At 39.8% G+C, this 15,597-nt stretch overlaps 1 protein-coding gene across 1 annotated transcript in view; it reads right to left on the minus strand.

Moving 5' to 3' along the window:
* Nucleotides 1-15,597, minus strand: part of LAMB4 (laminin subunit beta 4) — a gene marked incomplete at both ends in the record, with an annotated part of 184,994 nt that overhangs the window by 94,537 nt on the left and 74,860 nt on the right. Inside the window, 4 exons of the mRNA XM_082256455.1 lie at nucleotides 4,100-4,277; nucleotides 10,689-10,806; nucleotides 13,382-13,503; nucleotides 14,749-14,934. Of these exons, the coding sequence (XP_082112581.1) occupies nucleotides 4,100-4,277; nucleotides 10,689-10,806; nucleotides 13,382-13,503; nucleotides 14,749-14,934 (604 nt within the window). The remainder of the gene's footprint in view (nucleotides 1-4,099; nucleotides 4,278-10,688; nucleotides 10,807-13,381; nucleotides 13,504-14,748; nucleotides 14,935-15,597) is intronic.

Raw genomic sequence — 15,597 nt, forward strand, 5'->3', positions numbered from 1 at the left:
AGATCAAAGTGTACTTGATAAGAATGTAAGGCCAACTGTCCAAAAATGAAAGATGAATCGTAAAAAGATCTTTCAACATCCTAATCATCTGAAACCCACTAGAAAATCCACCAAGGAATAACTCAGAAAAAGAAGAAATGGAGGCTTATGGACTTGTCTAGTCAAAGCCCTGATTTGATTATTATTGAAATGTTGTAGGGGGATTTGAAACAGGCAGTTCGTGCAAGAAATTCTGCAAATATCTTTTAAATGATAGAAGTCTGCATGTAGTAAGAGCTGGGGTTAGGGGCCAATACCAGTTTCTGAAGCCAAGGGTGTGCTTACTTTTTGCACAGTATAGCATTTTTATTAGTATTTTTATTAAATAAATATTTGAAAAGGTAGAATTTTCTTGTGTTTATATTTAAGTATATCGCCTTTATCTGTAGGCAATGTTTGAATGCAGATCTAATGTTTGCCTGTTCACATATGTTGAAAATGCCAACCATTTTAATGGGTACTTTTTAAGTAACATATATATACTACATTACCAAAAGTATTGGGACGCCTGCCTTTACACGCAGATGAACTTAAATGGCATCCCAGTCTTAGTTCGTAGGGTTCAATATTGAGTTGGCCCACCCTTTGCAGCTATAACAGCTTCAACTCTTCTGTGAAGGCTGTCCACAAGGTTTAGGAGTGTGTCTATGGGATAGTTTTACCATACTTCCAAAAGCGCATTTATGAGGCCAGGCACTGATGTGGACAAGAAATCCTTGCTCGCAGTCTCCTCCCTAATTCATCCCAAAGGTGTTCTATTGGGTTGAGGTCAGGACTCTTTGCTGCCGAGTCAAGTCCACTCCACTCCAAACTTACTCACCCATGTCTTTATGGACCTTGCTTTGTGCACTGGTGTGGAGTCATGTAGAAACAGGAAGGGGCCATTCCCAAACGGTTTCCACAAAGTTGGGAGTATGAAATTGTCCAAAATGTCTTGGTATGCAGACGCATTAAGAGTTACCTTTACTGGAAAAAGGGGCCAAGCCCAACCCTTGAAAAACAATCCCACACCATAACCCCCTGCTCCACCAAATGATTTGGCTAGCTCCTCCTCTGCCTCCTATCCCCACATCGCATAGAGATGAACTCAAGTTGGGACGTTCCCCAAGGCAGTGACGCATTTCCAGTAAAAACCGGAAGTGACGTCAAGTATCCAGTGTGGCCTCAACCCGGAAATGTATTTATTTATTTTTTTCTCCTCAAATCTCACAATTATTATAGCTAGTAAGATTCCGTAAGATATTTGGTGATGTTTTTGAATACATAATGTTTACACGTGATGATTCTATCATATACAGTTTCTCACAAAAGTGAGTACACCCCTTACATTTTTGTAAGTGAAAATGTCTAAATTGGGCCCAAAGTGTCAATATTTTGTGTGGCCACCATTTTTTTCCAGCACTGCCTTAACCCTCTTAAGCATGGAGTTCACCAGACCTTCACAGGTTGCCACTGGAGTCCTCTTCCACTCTTCCATGATGACATCACAGAGCTGGTGGATGTTAGAGACCTTGGGCTCCTCCACCTTTCGTTTGAGAATGGCCCACAGACGCCTAATAGGGTTTAGGTCTGGAGACATGCTTGGCCAGTCCATCACCTTTACCCTCAGCTTCTTTAGCAAGGCAGTGATCATCTTGGAGGTGTGTTTGGGGTCATTATCATGTTGGAATACTGCCCTGCGGCCCAGTCTCCTAAGGGAGGGGATCATGGTCTGCTTCAGTATGCCACAGTACATGTTGGCATTCATGGTTTCTTCAATGAACTGTAGCTCCCCAGTGCCGGCAGCACTCATGCAGCCCCAGACCATGACACTCCCACCACCATGCTTGAATGTAGGCAAGACACACTTGTCTTTGTACTCCTCACCTGGTTGCCACCACACAAACTTGACACCATCTGAACTAAATACATTTATCTTGGTCTCATCAGACCACAGGACATGGTTCCAGTAATCTATGTCCTTCCTTAGTCTGCTTGTCTTCAGCAGACTGTTTGCAGGCTTTCTTGTGCATCATCGGTAGAAGAGGCTTCCTTCTGGGGTGACAGCCATGCAGGCCAATTTGATGCAGTGTGTGGCATATAGTCTGAGCACTGACAGGCTGACCCCCCCACCCCTTCAACCTCTGCAGCAATGCTGGCAGCGCTCATATGTCTATTTCACAAAGACAGCCTCTGGATATGAGGCTGAGTACGTGCACTCCACATCTTTGGCTGACCATGATGAGGTCTGTTCTGAGTGGAACCTGTCCTGTTAAACCACTGTATGGTCCTGGCCACCGTGCTGCATCTCAGTTTCAGGGTCTTGGCAATCTTCTTATAGCCTAGGCCATCGTTATATAGAACAACAATTCTTTTTTTCAGATCCTCATAGAGTTATTAGCCATGAGGTGCCATGTTGAACTTCCAGTGACCAGTATGAGAGAGTGAGAGCGATAACACCAAAATGTAACACTCCTGCTCCCCGTTCACACATGAGAGAATCACTCTGACGAGTTCCATGACACCGGGGTGGGAAAATGGCTAATTGGACCCAATATGGACATTTTCACTTAGGGGTGTACTCACTTTTGTTGACAGTCGTTTAGACATTAATGGCTGTGTGTTGAGGTATTTTGAGGGGACAGCAAATTTACACTGTTATACAAGCTGTACACTCACTACTTGTGAGGGGTGTACTTACTTCTGTGAGATACTGTATGTGAGAATATATGTACTTTTGCACTTTTTGGAACTCATTATTGTCTGTATTATCAATTAGCTATAAGATCTAAAAACATAGAAAAACGTGGATTCAAAAGACGCCCATTGGTTGTATGACACGTGTCGATCCAATAACCTGTTATCCATTGATGTACAGACATTTGTATTATATGTCTATGGCTATGATATATACCTTTTAGGTAGCTTTTTTTTAACTCTGTATAAATAAAAATGTTGTCATTTTATGTGCTGTGCTACATTGTTTACTGGTCTTTGGCACTTAGAAAATCCCCATTCCCCATAATCTCCCCATCTGGAGAGGCATAGGGATTATCTCTTTACAATTTTTGGCTCTATAAAGGGGATTGTGCCAGATTTTTTAAACAAGTTCTCCCATCTAATATTACGGGTTAATGCATTACCTCTGTGTGTAGTGTGAGAACTGAACTTCCTGTGAAGAAACTATGTATCCCACAATCCCCGGATCTCTTAGTCTAGCACAGGTGCAGGTGAGGGTCAAATAGCAATTTGTTTTGACACAGGCACAAACAGGCAGAACATTTACCACTAGCACTCTTACATTTGTGATGCAATACAAAGGAAATGGCTAGGCATTGAATGGACGCTGTGTGACCCAGAACAAGAAGTAGCTGCAGTAACACATAGACATAGGGAAATCAATGAGCCATGACACAAACTGCAGCCACAACGTGTATGCCCATCATTACAAAGTAAGGCAATAAAACAACCCAGGGAATATAACTTCACTAATACCCTGTACCTAGTTAAAACAATGAAACTTTTTTTAAAGGTTGCAATACCTTTAACATCATTTTGTTTCCTGCTATTCCTACAAAAACATCCATTATTTTTCCACTTCCTGGTATGGGGTGACAACACTGTTCATTCTAAAGGGGAAATTACACTAGATTGCTATCACCCTGAAGACAGTGTAGTTTTAGATAAACTTTATGTAAAAGACAAAACAAATCAAATCCCAAATCTTGCTATCAATTTTAAACTGTCATAATAACACATTTTTTATTTTATTTTTTAAATTAAGCCATATATATATATATATATATATATATATATATATATATATATATATATATATAAAACCGACTTCTGTAAGCACCCCTGCCAGTGCAGCTTTTGATGGACAGCTTTGTCTGTTACAGAATGAAAAACAATAGATCTACAAGCAGATTACTAATAGGTAACATAAAAAAAAAAAAGTTAAAAACTGTTGTATTAATGCTAATGACAGAGTGTATGACATACATGATTTTTAATTTTGTTCATAGTTGTGCTTTAATTGCAGATTGTCTAACGGCAAAAAAAAAAATCTTATACTTACTAACAGCACCATTATGGATACGTGCAGACATACTAATAATAAGCTTCTCACAGACATCTGGCAGAATTTCTGTTCCAATGTCAGCAGCAATTTCTATGCAGTTATAATAATAATATTCTTCTAATTGCTCTTCAGTACAGAGATTGCTTAGAGATGAAATCTGGGGAATCAGTCCAAGCTTAAAGGAAATAAATTGTCAGATAAAGTTACAGAAGAAAGTGTATAATCCAAGAGTCTCATTATGCAACACTTACCGTGGTTTTTAAAACAATATATTAAATATTGTAGAATGTATAAAAAATACACCAACCCTAAATGTTAAAAACTATCACATGGAATGATAAAGACCTACTAAGTTTCAAAATCTTATAACACTAATGTTTGTAACATATTAAATTAGATTTGAAAAAAAAAAGGAAATCCTAAATAACATTTCTTATGCATTACACCATACAATAAACATTCCTACTCTCAGCAGGTCATGGTTATGCATGACCTACATCCTACCCTTGTTTAATTATACTTTCCTGATATCATCCATACACAGAAGAAAAAAAAAAAAAAAAAAACTACAAGGAATGTGTACAAGACAGGACTTGTGTGTAGTTTATACAGATGACTTACTTTTTTTTCCTTTGTAAGTCATGGATTATGTTGTGGAATGTAAGGCATACATGTCACTTGTTTATGGTATATACATACATTATCTATCTATCTATCTATCTATCTATCTATCTATCTATCTATCTATCTATCTATCTATCTATCTATCTATCTATCTATCTATCTATCTATCTATCTATCTATCTATCTATCTATCTATCTATCTATCTATCTATCTATCTATCTATCTATCTATCTATCTATCTATCTATCTATCTATATATATATATATATATATACAGTATCTCACAAAAGTGAGTACACCCCTCACATTTTTGTAAATATTTTAATATATCTTTTCATGTGACAACACTGAAGAAATGACACTTTGCTAAAATGTAAAGTTTGGTTTAGCTTAGATGGTGTCCAGCGTGTGTGGTGGCAACCAGGTGAGGAGTACAAAGACAAGTGTGTCTTGCCTACAGTCAAGCATGGTGGTGGGAGTGTCATGGTCTGGGGCTGCATGAGTGCTGCCGGCACTATGGAGCTACAGTTCATTGAGGGAACCCTGAATATCAACATGTACTGTGACATACTGAAGCAGAGCATGATCCCCTCCCTTCAGGGACTGGGCCGCAGGGCAGTAGTCCAACATGATAATTACCCCAAACACACCTCCAAGATGACCACTGCCTTGCCAAAGAATCTGAGGGTAAAGGTGATGGACTGGCCAAGCATGTTTCCAGACCTAAACCTTATTGAGCATCTGTGGGGCATCCCTTAAACTGAAGGTGGAGGAGCACAAGGTCTCTAACATCCACCAGCTCTGTGATGTCATCATGGAGGAGTGGAAGAGGACTCCAGTGGCAACCTGTGAAGCTCTGGGGAACTCCATGCCCAAGAGGGTTAAGGCAGTGCTGGAAAATATTAGTGGACACACAAAATATTGACGCTTTTGGTCCAGTTTGGTCATTTCCACTTAGGGGTGTACTCATTTTTGTTGCCAGTGGTTTGGACATTAATGGCTGTGTGTTGAGTTATTTTGAGGGGTTAACAAATATACACTGTTATACAAGCTGTACACTCACTACTTTACATTGTAGCAAAGTGTCATTTCTTCAGTGTTGTCACATGAAAAGATATAATAAAATATTTACAAAAATGTGGGGGGTGGAAGACTTTTGTGAGATACTGTATTTCAAGCATTGCTTTCTTTTAATTTTGATGAATATGGCTTACAGCTAAGGAACACCGAAAATTCAGTATCTCAGAAAATTAGAATATTACATAAGACCAATTATAAAAAAAAGATATTTTTAATGCAAAAATGTTGGCTTACTGAAAAGTATGTCCATGTACAGTATAATATGCACAAAATACTTTGTCGGAGCTCCTTTTGCATGACTTATTGCATCAATGCAGCGTGGCATGGAGGGGATCAGCCTGTGGCACTGCTGAGGAGTCATTGAAGCACAGATATCTTTGATAGCGGCCTTCAGTTCATCTGCATTGTTGGGTCTGGTGTCTCTTATCTTCCTCTTGACTATACCCTACTGATCCTCTATGGGGTTTAGGTCAGGCGAGTTTGCTGGCCAATCAAGCACAGTGATAAGATGATCATTAAACCAGGTATTGGTACTTTTGGCAGTGTGGGCAGGTGCCAAGTCCTGCTGGAAAATGAAATCAGCATCTCCATAAAGCTGGTCAGAAGAGGGAAGCATGAAGTGCTCTAGAATTTCCTGGTAGAGGACTGTGCTGACTTTGGACTTGCTAAAACACAGTGGACCAACACCAGCAGATGACATGGCTTGTGAAACTTCACACTGGACCTCATTGAACTTGGATTCTGTGCCTCTCCACTTTTCCTCCAGACTCTGGGACCTTGATTTCAAAATGAAATGCAACATTTTCCACATTCTATGATGATTTGGGGAGCCATGTCATCTGCTGGTGTTGGTTCAAGGGTTTTATCAAGTCCAAAGAAAGTGCAGCCCTCTACCAGGAAATTCTAGAGCACTTCGTGCTTCCCTCTGCTCACCAGCTTTATGGAGATGCTGATTTCATTTTCCAGCAGTATTTGGCACCTGTCCACACTGACTGGCCAGCAAACTCGCCTGACCTAAACCCCATAGAGAATCTGTGGGGTATAGTCAAGAGGAAGATGAGAGACACCAGACCCAACAATACAGATGAGCTGCAAGCCACTATCAAAGAAACCAGGGCGTTCATACCACCTCAGCAGTGACGCAGGCTAATCACCTCAGTGCCACACAGCATTGATGCAGTAATTCATGCAAAAGGAGCCCTGGCCAAGTATTAAGTGCATACTATACTGTACATAGACATACTTTTTAGTAAGCCAACATTTCTGTCCTAAAAGTCCTTTTTTATTGGTCTTATGTAATATTCTAAGATACTGAATTTGGGGTTTTCATTAGCTGTAGGCCATAATCATCAAAATTAAAAGAAACAAATTCTTGAAATATATTACTCTGTGTGAAACGCATCTATATTAAATGTAGGATTTTCACTTTTTGAATTGAATTACTGAAATAAATTAACTTTTTGATGATATTCTAATTTTATGAGTTGCACCTGTATACACACAGTATATATTGTCAGCTTCTTTATATTGTAATGCAAGTATCGCTAATTACTATAACACAATCTGGGGTCTCCGATTAATAGTGTAATTTTTAGGAAATCAGCTTTTTTCCCAAATTAATGTAGCTTCTAAAAGTCTGTAGGTAAGCAAATATTGGGGACTTTCTTTGCTTCCTAAAATAGGATTTTAATGCTTGTAACATTTACCTTATTCCTGTCTCTGGTACTCACCTCTTCTCTCCAACGCTCTGGGTTGTGGGTGGGCCCTCACACACAATGCAGGACTTTAGATCTTGAATTGTACTTTATGACATTAGTGTGTGATCACCCACCACAGTGCTTAAAAGAAGAGGTTTTAGGGGACAGGCTACACAGATGGAGGGACCATACAAGATATAAGGTACACTAAGCATCACACTTGTAGAGACCCTGCCCTAAGCAGTAGTGTCCCTAGCTTAAATGTATTATTGAAGCTAGGCTATAGTCTCATTTACATTGCTCTGAATTCTGAATGCCACCCTAAAGCACATATACAGTGTAAGGAAATCAGTTAAGGCACATATCGGAATTCACTGTACATTGTGGCACACAAGCGGTTGGCTAAGAAAAGTGCAGGTACATTTTATAGGGATTGGCTCTGGGTTTGGTCCAAACCATTACTCAGACTGAATTCTCTTGTTTGGAGGTCTGGATGGTCAATGTTGCTGTGCTTAGAATGCACTCACTGCTCACTTTTAGCACAAGGAGGTTAAGCTGTTAAAGACAACTCTTGGTTCCCACTAAGGATCGGTAGCTGGTGGGACAGGCTCCCCATCATGTGATCAATCTGATAGCCAATAACAGGGGTCACATGATAGCTGATTCTTCCCCCGCTCCTCAGGCATTTAGAATTTACTTTTAAAGGGCTACCGGGGTAGGTGGGAAGGAGGTAAAATTGCTGATCCCTGGCAAATGGAATTATTCAACTTTTTCTTTTTTTTTTTACATTGGAAGTTGTCCCCCCGTGCTTTTTGTTTGACAATCCCTTGAATACTGACCTAGAAAATGGCCATTACTGATTTCTAACATTTCTAACAGTTTGTTAAGTGAACATTCTCCTTTAAAAAAATCATCCATCACTGTTTTACAGTGTGTATCTGTACATCACCCACAGTCATTAACCACTTGCCGACCGCCGCACGACTATTTACTGCGGCAGTCAGCCGCTCCTGGGTAAACCGACGTAGGGCTACGTCGCTAGCTCAGGAGGCTGTAGGGGGCGAGCGCGCGCCCCCGCTCGTTCACAGGGATCCCTGCGCGTGTGACCGGCGGCTCCGTTGTCCGCTGGCCACTCACGATCTCCCGCAGGAGAGGGAGAAAGGCAGACGGCTGATGTAAACACAGCCGTCTCTCATTCTCCCTGATGTAAGTACAGAGACTATACGATCCTGCTATGTAGGATCGTATGTGTCTGTGGTTACATCACAAGCCACGCCCCCCACAGTTAGAATCACACCCCTAGGGATACATTTAACCCACTGATCATCAATAAAGTTAACCCCTTCCCTGCCAGTGTCATTTTTACAGTAACAGTGCATATTTATAGCACTGATTACTGTAGTAATGTCACTGGTACTCCCAAAAGTGTAAAAAATGTCAGTCAGGGGTCCGATCTGTCCGCCGCAATGTCGCAGTCCCACAAAAAAAATCGCAGATCGCTGCCATTACTAGTTAAAAAAACAATAAAAATTACATAAATCTTTCCCGTAGATAGTAAACGCAATAACTTTTGCGCAAACCAATCAAAATACGCTTATTGCTATTTTTTTTACCAAAAATATGTAGCAGAAAACAAATTGGCCTAAAATGTTAAAAAATTTAGATTTTTACATTTTTTTTGGAGAATTTCATATAAAAAAATGTGAAAAATATTGTTATTTTTTCAAAATTGTCGCTCTTTTTTTGTTTATAGCGCAAAAAATAAAAATCGCACAGGTGATCAAATACCACCAAAAGAAAGCTCTGTTTGTGGGGAAAAAAAGGACGTCAGTTTCATTTGGGTACAGCATCACATGACCGCGCAATTGTCCATTAAAGTCACGCAGTGCCGAATCGCAAAATAGGGCCTGGTCTTTGAGCAGCCAAATCCTCCGGGGCTTAAGTGGTTAAAGTGAACCTGTGCTTTGCCCTTCCAGGGCTTTAGAGCAGGAGGTATAAGCAGAGATGTATAGTAACTAAATAGAACTATTTCACTACTGTACTTAAGTACCGAAAGGCGGTATCTGTACTTTCCTAGAGTAGAATTTTTTTCTCCTACTTCCACTTTTACTTCACTACATTTTTTCAATGATTTCAATACTTCTACTCCGAATTTTTTTTTTTTTTTTTGTGCTGCATAGTTACTCGTTACAATTATAAAAATTACCACTGCCAGAACAGTAGATGGCAGGTTTCATGAAGCTCAAAACATGTGTATTATCAGCGCATATGAAAATAAATGCTACTGTATGTATAAATAAAAGCTGCATTTGAAATAATAAAAAACAATATGATGTTCAAACTTTTGACTTCTTTCTTTAATAACTACATAACACAGAACTTGTACTTTTACTTTCAGTACTTGAGTAGCAATTTTTTTTCAAAACTACTGGTACTTTTACTTTCAGTACTTGAGTAGCAAAATTTTTAAAGAAACTACTTGCAATACTTAAGTACAAAAAATGTTGAATACTTTAGTACTTCTACTCAAGTCACTTTTTGATCGAGCACTTCCACTTCTACTCAAGTCACTTTTTGATCGAGCACTTGTACTTTTACTCAAGTATGGGTTTCGAGTACTTTATACAACTCTAGGTATAAGGATATATTCACTAATCACTTCTACGGCCACCACTCTCATCTCTCACTACCAGAGCTGGATAAAAACCCAACACCTTTAATTATGATGCCATGTATGACTCTCTCCCCTGTCTTCATACAATGCATCTCTCAGCACCTGAATGAACAATTGTCAGGCCCATGCATTGTTACATTGGGGTGTGGAAAGGATACGCAATTCTTAACCTTATTATTGAGTCAATATACAGTATACACAGGGGTGGGTGATGGATGGAAGGTAAGTATTGTTTGTGCTTGCCCCTTTCTCTAACTTAAATGCCCTGGATGGATTACAGGTTTGCTATAAAGTTTCTTCAGCATCAGCTAATAGTTTCACCCAAGGAATATCAAATATAAAAATGATTATTTTTTAACATACACAATAATGCCATCAACGCCTAATCATATACTGTATTATGCTGCAGCAATGGAATCACGGCTTATCGTCATTAGACAAGAACTATTTGATGTATATGGCTTTATGCAACTGACACAAGTCTTTTTTTTAATATGTTCATGTACTTACTGAATCAACAAGAACATATTGCTTATTTGTATGAATATTTGATACTTGAGTGAAATAAACATCTATTAGGTATTCTCTGTCTGGGTCCAGGCACACAGATGTATTCAGCAGTGCAATCCTGTAAGAGATAGGGATTACAACAGATAGAAGACATTCTCATAAATTTTAGGATTATTTGGCAGAAATTCCTGGCACAGCTATTGTTTGTCATGATGAATCATGCAACAAGGTCTTCCTGCATTTACGATAAGACATATTACTAGAATTTGTTTCTTATACAGATTTGATCTCTCCAACTGTAATTTCAAATGTCACAGTTGTTCCAACCCCAATTATATTTAGAAAATGACAATGTATGAAAGATCCAGTTTGTAAGGGAGATGATTTCATATGTGAGTAAAACTGCCATCTAGTGTCCAGTTTTTTCATTACAATCTTTTTGGGGATTGTAAATTCCAGAAACTACCTGTATTACAGTACATAGTGAAATAGAGCGCTAGGGAATGTATTTTATTTGAATGATTTCAATGGAGCATGAAGTACAACATAGAATAGTTTTTTCAATACACCTCCAAATTAAAGTAAAAAGGTTTAGTGGCCCATTAAATAAACAATCAAAGAGATGGATATAATCTCAAACAAATGAAATAAATAAAATAAATAAACAGTTTGAGTGTAATTACATCATTACCTAGGAGAAAGACTGACTGACTGACTTTATTTTAATGAATTAGCAAATGCCCATACATTCATTTGCAGTAACTGTGGTATTTTTTGTCATGGGGTGCATAATTTAAAATAGACTTTAAAGCGGAGTTCCATCCATTTTTTTTAAGTCCCTTTAGATCATTCAGACTCTAGTAATACATTTCACAATCGTAGTAATTTTTTTTTTTTTTTAAATGCAAATACCTTTTATATTATATTTTCGTCCGCCGCTGTAATGGCGGACGCTTCGGCGATGACGTCATTCGGCGATTTGCAAGGGCCCCTGGGATAGCACCGTGATGTATCCCATGACTCCTTGCGAATCGCCTAGGGACGAAATATCGCGTTATTTGCAGGGCGGAAATTACGCAAATAGGCGGACTTAAGCAACAATTTACATACAGCCGCGATCAGTGACTGACTGTGCATGCGCACTGGGACGGAGCATGCGCACTGGGTCGCGGTGGGGACACAGCAACAGCTGATGCATTACCTAATTGCACGGGAGGGAGAGCCGCACTGTGATATTACTGCGCAGGCGCGAAATCCGGGTGCATGCTGGGTAGCCAGCTGCACGGAAATCCCGGAAATGAATGCGGGAGGGCTTCAGATGACCACAGCTAGAATGGAACCTGCCTGCTTTTGACATCAGGTAAGTAAAAGCTTATTTTTTAACCACTTCTATACAGGGCACTTTCCTCCCTTCCTGCCCAGGCCAATTTTCCCCTTTTAGCGCTGTTGCATTTTGAATGACAATTGCGCGGTCATGCAACACTGTACCTAAACCAAATTTATGTAATTTTCCCCCCACAAATAGAGCTTTCTTTTGGTGGTATTTGATCACCTCTGTTTTTTTTCCTTTTTGCTAAACAAATAAAAAAAGACCGAAAAGTTTGAAAAAAAAAAAAAGTTTTTTTGTTTATGTTATACAATTTTGTAAATAAATAAGTTTTTTCCTGCACTGATGAGCACTGATGAGACTGCACTGACAGGCACTGATGAGGAGGCACTGATGGGGTGGCACTGATAGGCGGCACTGATAGGCACTGATAGGTAGCACAGATACGCAGCATTGGTGGGCACTGATAGGCGGCACTGCTAGGCACTGATAGGCGGCATTGATTGGCACTGATAGGTGGCACTGACGGGCACTGATAGGTGGCACTGACGGGCACTAATGGGCACTGATAGGCGGCACTGGTGGGCACTGATGGGTACTGACGGGCGGCACTGATCGGCACTGACAGGCGGCACTGATCGGCACTAATGGGCACTGATAGGCGGCACTGGTGGGCAATAATGGGCACTGGTGGGCGACACTGAAAAATGGCAATGATGGGCACTTGTGGGCAGCACTGATAGGGAGGGCACTGGTGGGCAGCACTGATGGGGAGGGCAATGGGGGGCTCCCTGAGCCCTGATTGCCATCCCTGGTGGCCATAGTGGGCATCCCTGGGGCCATAGTGGGCATCCCTGGTGGTTCTAGTGGCACCCCCCCGAGGGTCTGCACTGGTAATCAATGATCTGATTACCAGTGCCGACCCCCCCCCTGTCAGGGGAGCCGCCGATTGGCGCTCCTTTACTCATGCCTGTCAGGCACGAACTAAGGAAAGCCGATCAACGGCTGTTCCTATTTACTATGTGATCAGCCGTGATTGGACACGGCTGATCACATGGTAAAGAGCTACGTCAGTAGTCTCTTTACCGAGATCGGAGATGCAGGGTGTCAGGTTGACACCTCGCATCACCGATCGCCGCTCTGCGCGCCCCGCCCCGGTCATATGACGTCCGGTCAGGATAATACAACCACATTCCCACCGTCAATTGCCTATAGGGAGGGCGGGAAGTGGTTAATAAAATAAAACGAAATGCATTTTGACTGTTTGACAATCTTCATGTACTTGATTTGTCAAAGCTACAGGCGTCTTCAACTAAAAAATGTTTAGGGGACTGGAACTCCGCTTTAAGGAGGAATTACAGCTTACCTGTTAGAGGCAAGCAATTGTAGTGTGTATCCTTCAGGCAGAGGTTTGTTGGTTTTGCATTGATCGCTTAACCCATCCTTTGGTGGGTTAACCATAATTCTTGCCGTCCAATCTTCCAATGACTACATAAATACATTCAAAAGAAGAAAAGTAAAAGGCACTATGCAATATTTAGTGTTTAAGGTAATGACTTTAAACATTTTAATATATGCCAAGATAGAATTATTTAACGTCTTCTGAGCATAGACATTTTGGGTTAGTACATGATAAAGACTTGTTACTTTCGGAATTACATTTTCTGCTTAGTTCGGGCACTTGAAAGTCTCCCAATTAACTTTTAAAGATGTTAACTTTTTAAATTAACTTTTATTATGTTATTTTACTAGCAGAATAGCCATGTTATATTTATTTCTTCAACTTCTGCTTTCTGCTTCAGCTTGTGCCTATTTCAACATGGGTCTCCAGCAGTAAATGGTATATGATTCTGCAGCTGATGGTCTGCTGGCCACATATATATTAGGAGAACAAAGGCGGCCCCTCATTTCTTCTGGTTCTTGTTCCTTCAGCACAAACCTGAAACTGTTTAATGCTGAAAGTTTTACTCTCCATGTAACGGCCATCTGGTGAGCAGATACCAGTTTCCATCCTAAAACATAACAGACACCAGTAGTTTGTTTAAATGTATGATGTCTGAGTTTAGTACCATAAAAAGCACCTTCTTAGATATGAATGGACTCACGTGTGACAGTTGGTGAAGTGAAACCCAGTAAAAATGGCCAGGCAACCTTATATAGTCTTTGGACCTAAAAAGTGGGCCTTGGTGTAAATGTCACGTTGAGGGCATAGCTCCTCCTTCTGATAGTAATAGCATGCAAAATGAACCGTAAAGAATAAAAAAATTCCAAAATACACTGCATATGTACATAATATACATGCAAATACTTGTGCGTACACACATTAGAATTCATAGGGGCACACAGAACCACTAAGAATCTAAACATATTATGTATTCCTGCACTATTAACAACATTCAAATTGTAGTTTAGTATTCAATAACACACTAAATTCCAACTGGTTTACTGCTTGCCACATTTTAGCAGTTTGACATACAATCATTTTACATTTTTTTTACAAATATGATTTTAAGTCTAGATGTATGTACATATTTTATGTAATTTATATGTGATGTGAACTGTTGCTGGTATGTCTACAAATTCAACCAAACTCAGTCATCTGAGTGAGAATACGTAAGCAGAACCACAGTATTGAAGGGGTTAATTGAATAAAGACAACAATTTTTCACATTCATAAAACCATTCAAACATATACCCGTGCCTTTAGCTTAACATAAATATGGAGGACCTTACCTCTGGCTCATATCGAATTGCAATAATGAAATCCATAGAGTATGGAATGTTATTGACAGTAAATCTAAGTCCAGCTCCATGTAGAACACGTGCAAATCCAGGTCCTGTCCATGTTACTGGTTTCCCTGGTGTTGGCTCCCTTAATACAAGTTCTACAACACCTTCTGTACCAAATGGGACAACTTCCTAGAAAGAGGTAAACATCTTTGAAAGTCATTTATGCTTGAGCTGGAATTCTTGGGTGCCAATTTAATTTGCAATATATCAACCCCCACCACCACCACTTTCTCTAAAAGGTACTTAGGCACAATTGGAAAAATGTCCATAATCTCATCAATAAATGTCTATGTCCCTACAGTGAATATAGAGTAAGGTATAAAACACTTTTTTTTAATGAACAGCTGCAATTTGTGTATAGCAAATCAACACTTTATGTTAAAATACTATTAAGTGATATGAATATTAAGATTTAAATTGGAGAAGCATAGAGACCAACAATAAAATCCTATAGTTTGCACGAAAGGACAGCAATGAAACAAGATTAGCTTGTTTTGCAGTAATTGCACGATAATAAGCAGCTGTATTTGAAAAGAAATGTTTCCATTAAAAAACAAAAGAAAAAAAAAAGTAAATACTAGGGCTACTATACTAAAGGAATTGAGAAATTTCAAACAATAAATTGTGTGATGATCCACTTCATTTAGACCAGGGGTCAGCAGCCCGTCGATTGCAATCTACCAATTGACCACAGGTGGGTGATGGGTAAATTGCAAACATGTCCTTGCTTTGCCGACCCCTAGTCAAGGGATCACCATGGCAGACCATGGTCTTGGTCACTCTCCTGCCGAA

The sequence above is a fragment of the Pelophylax lessonae genome, assembly GCF_965119305.1.
Source record: "Pelophylax lessonae genome assembly, chromosome: 4".
NCBI classification, from domain to species: domain Eukaryota; kingdom Metazoa; phylum Chordata; class Amphibia; order Anura; family Ranidae; genus Pelophylax; species Pelophylax lessonae.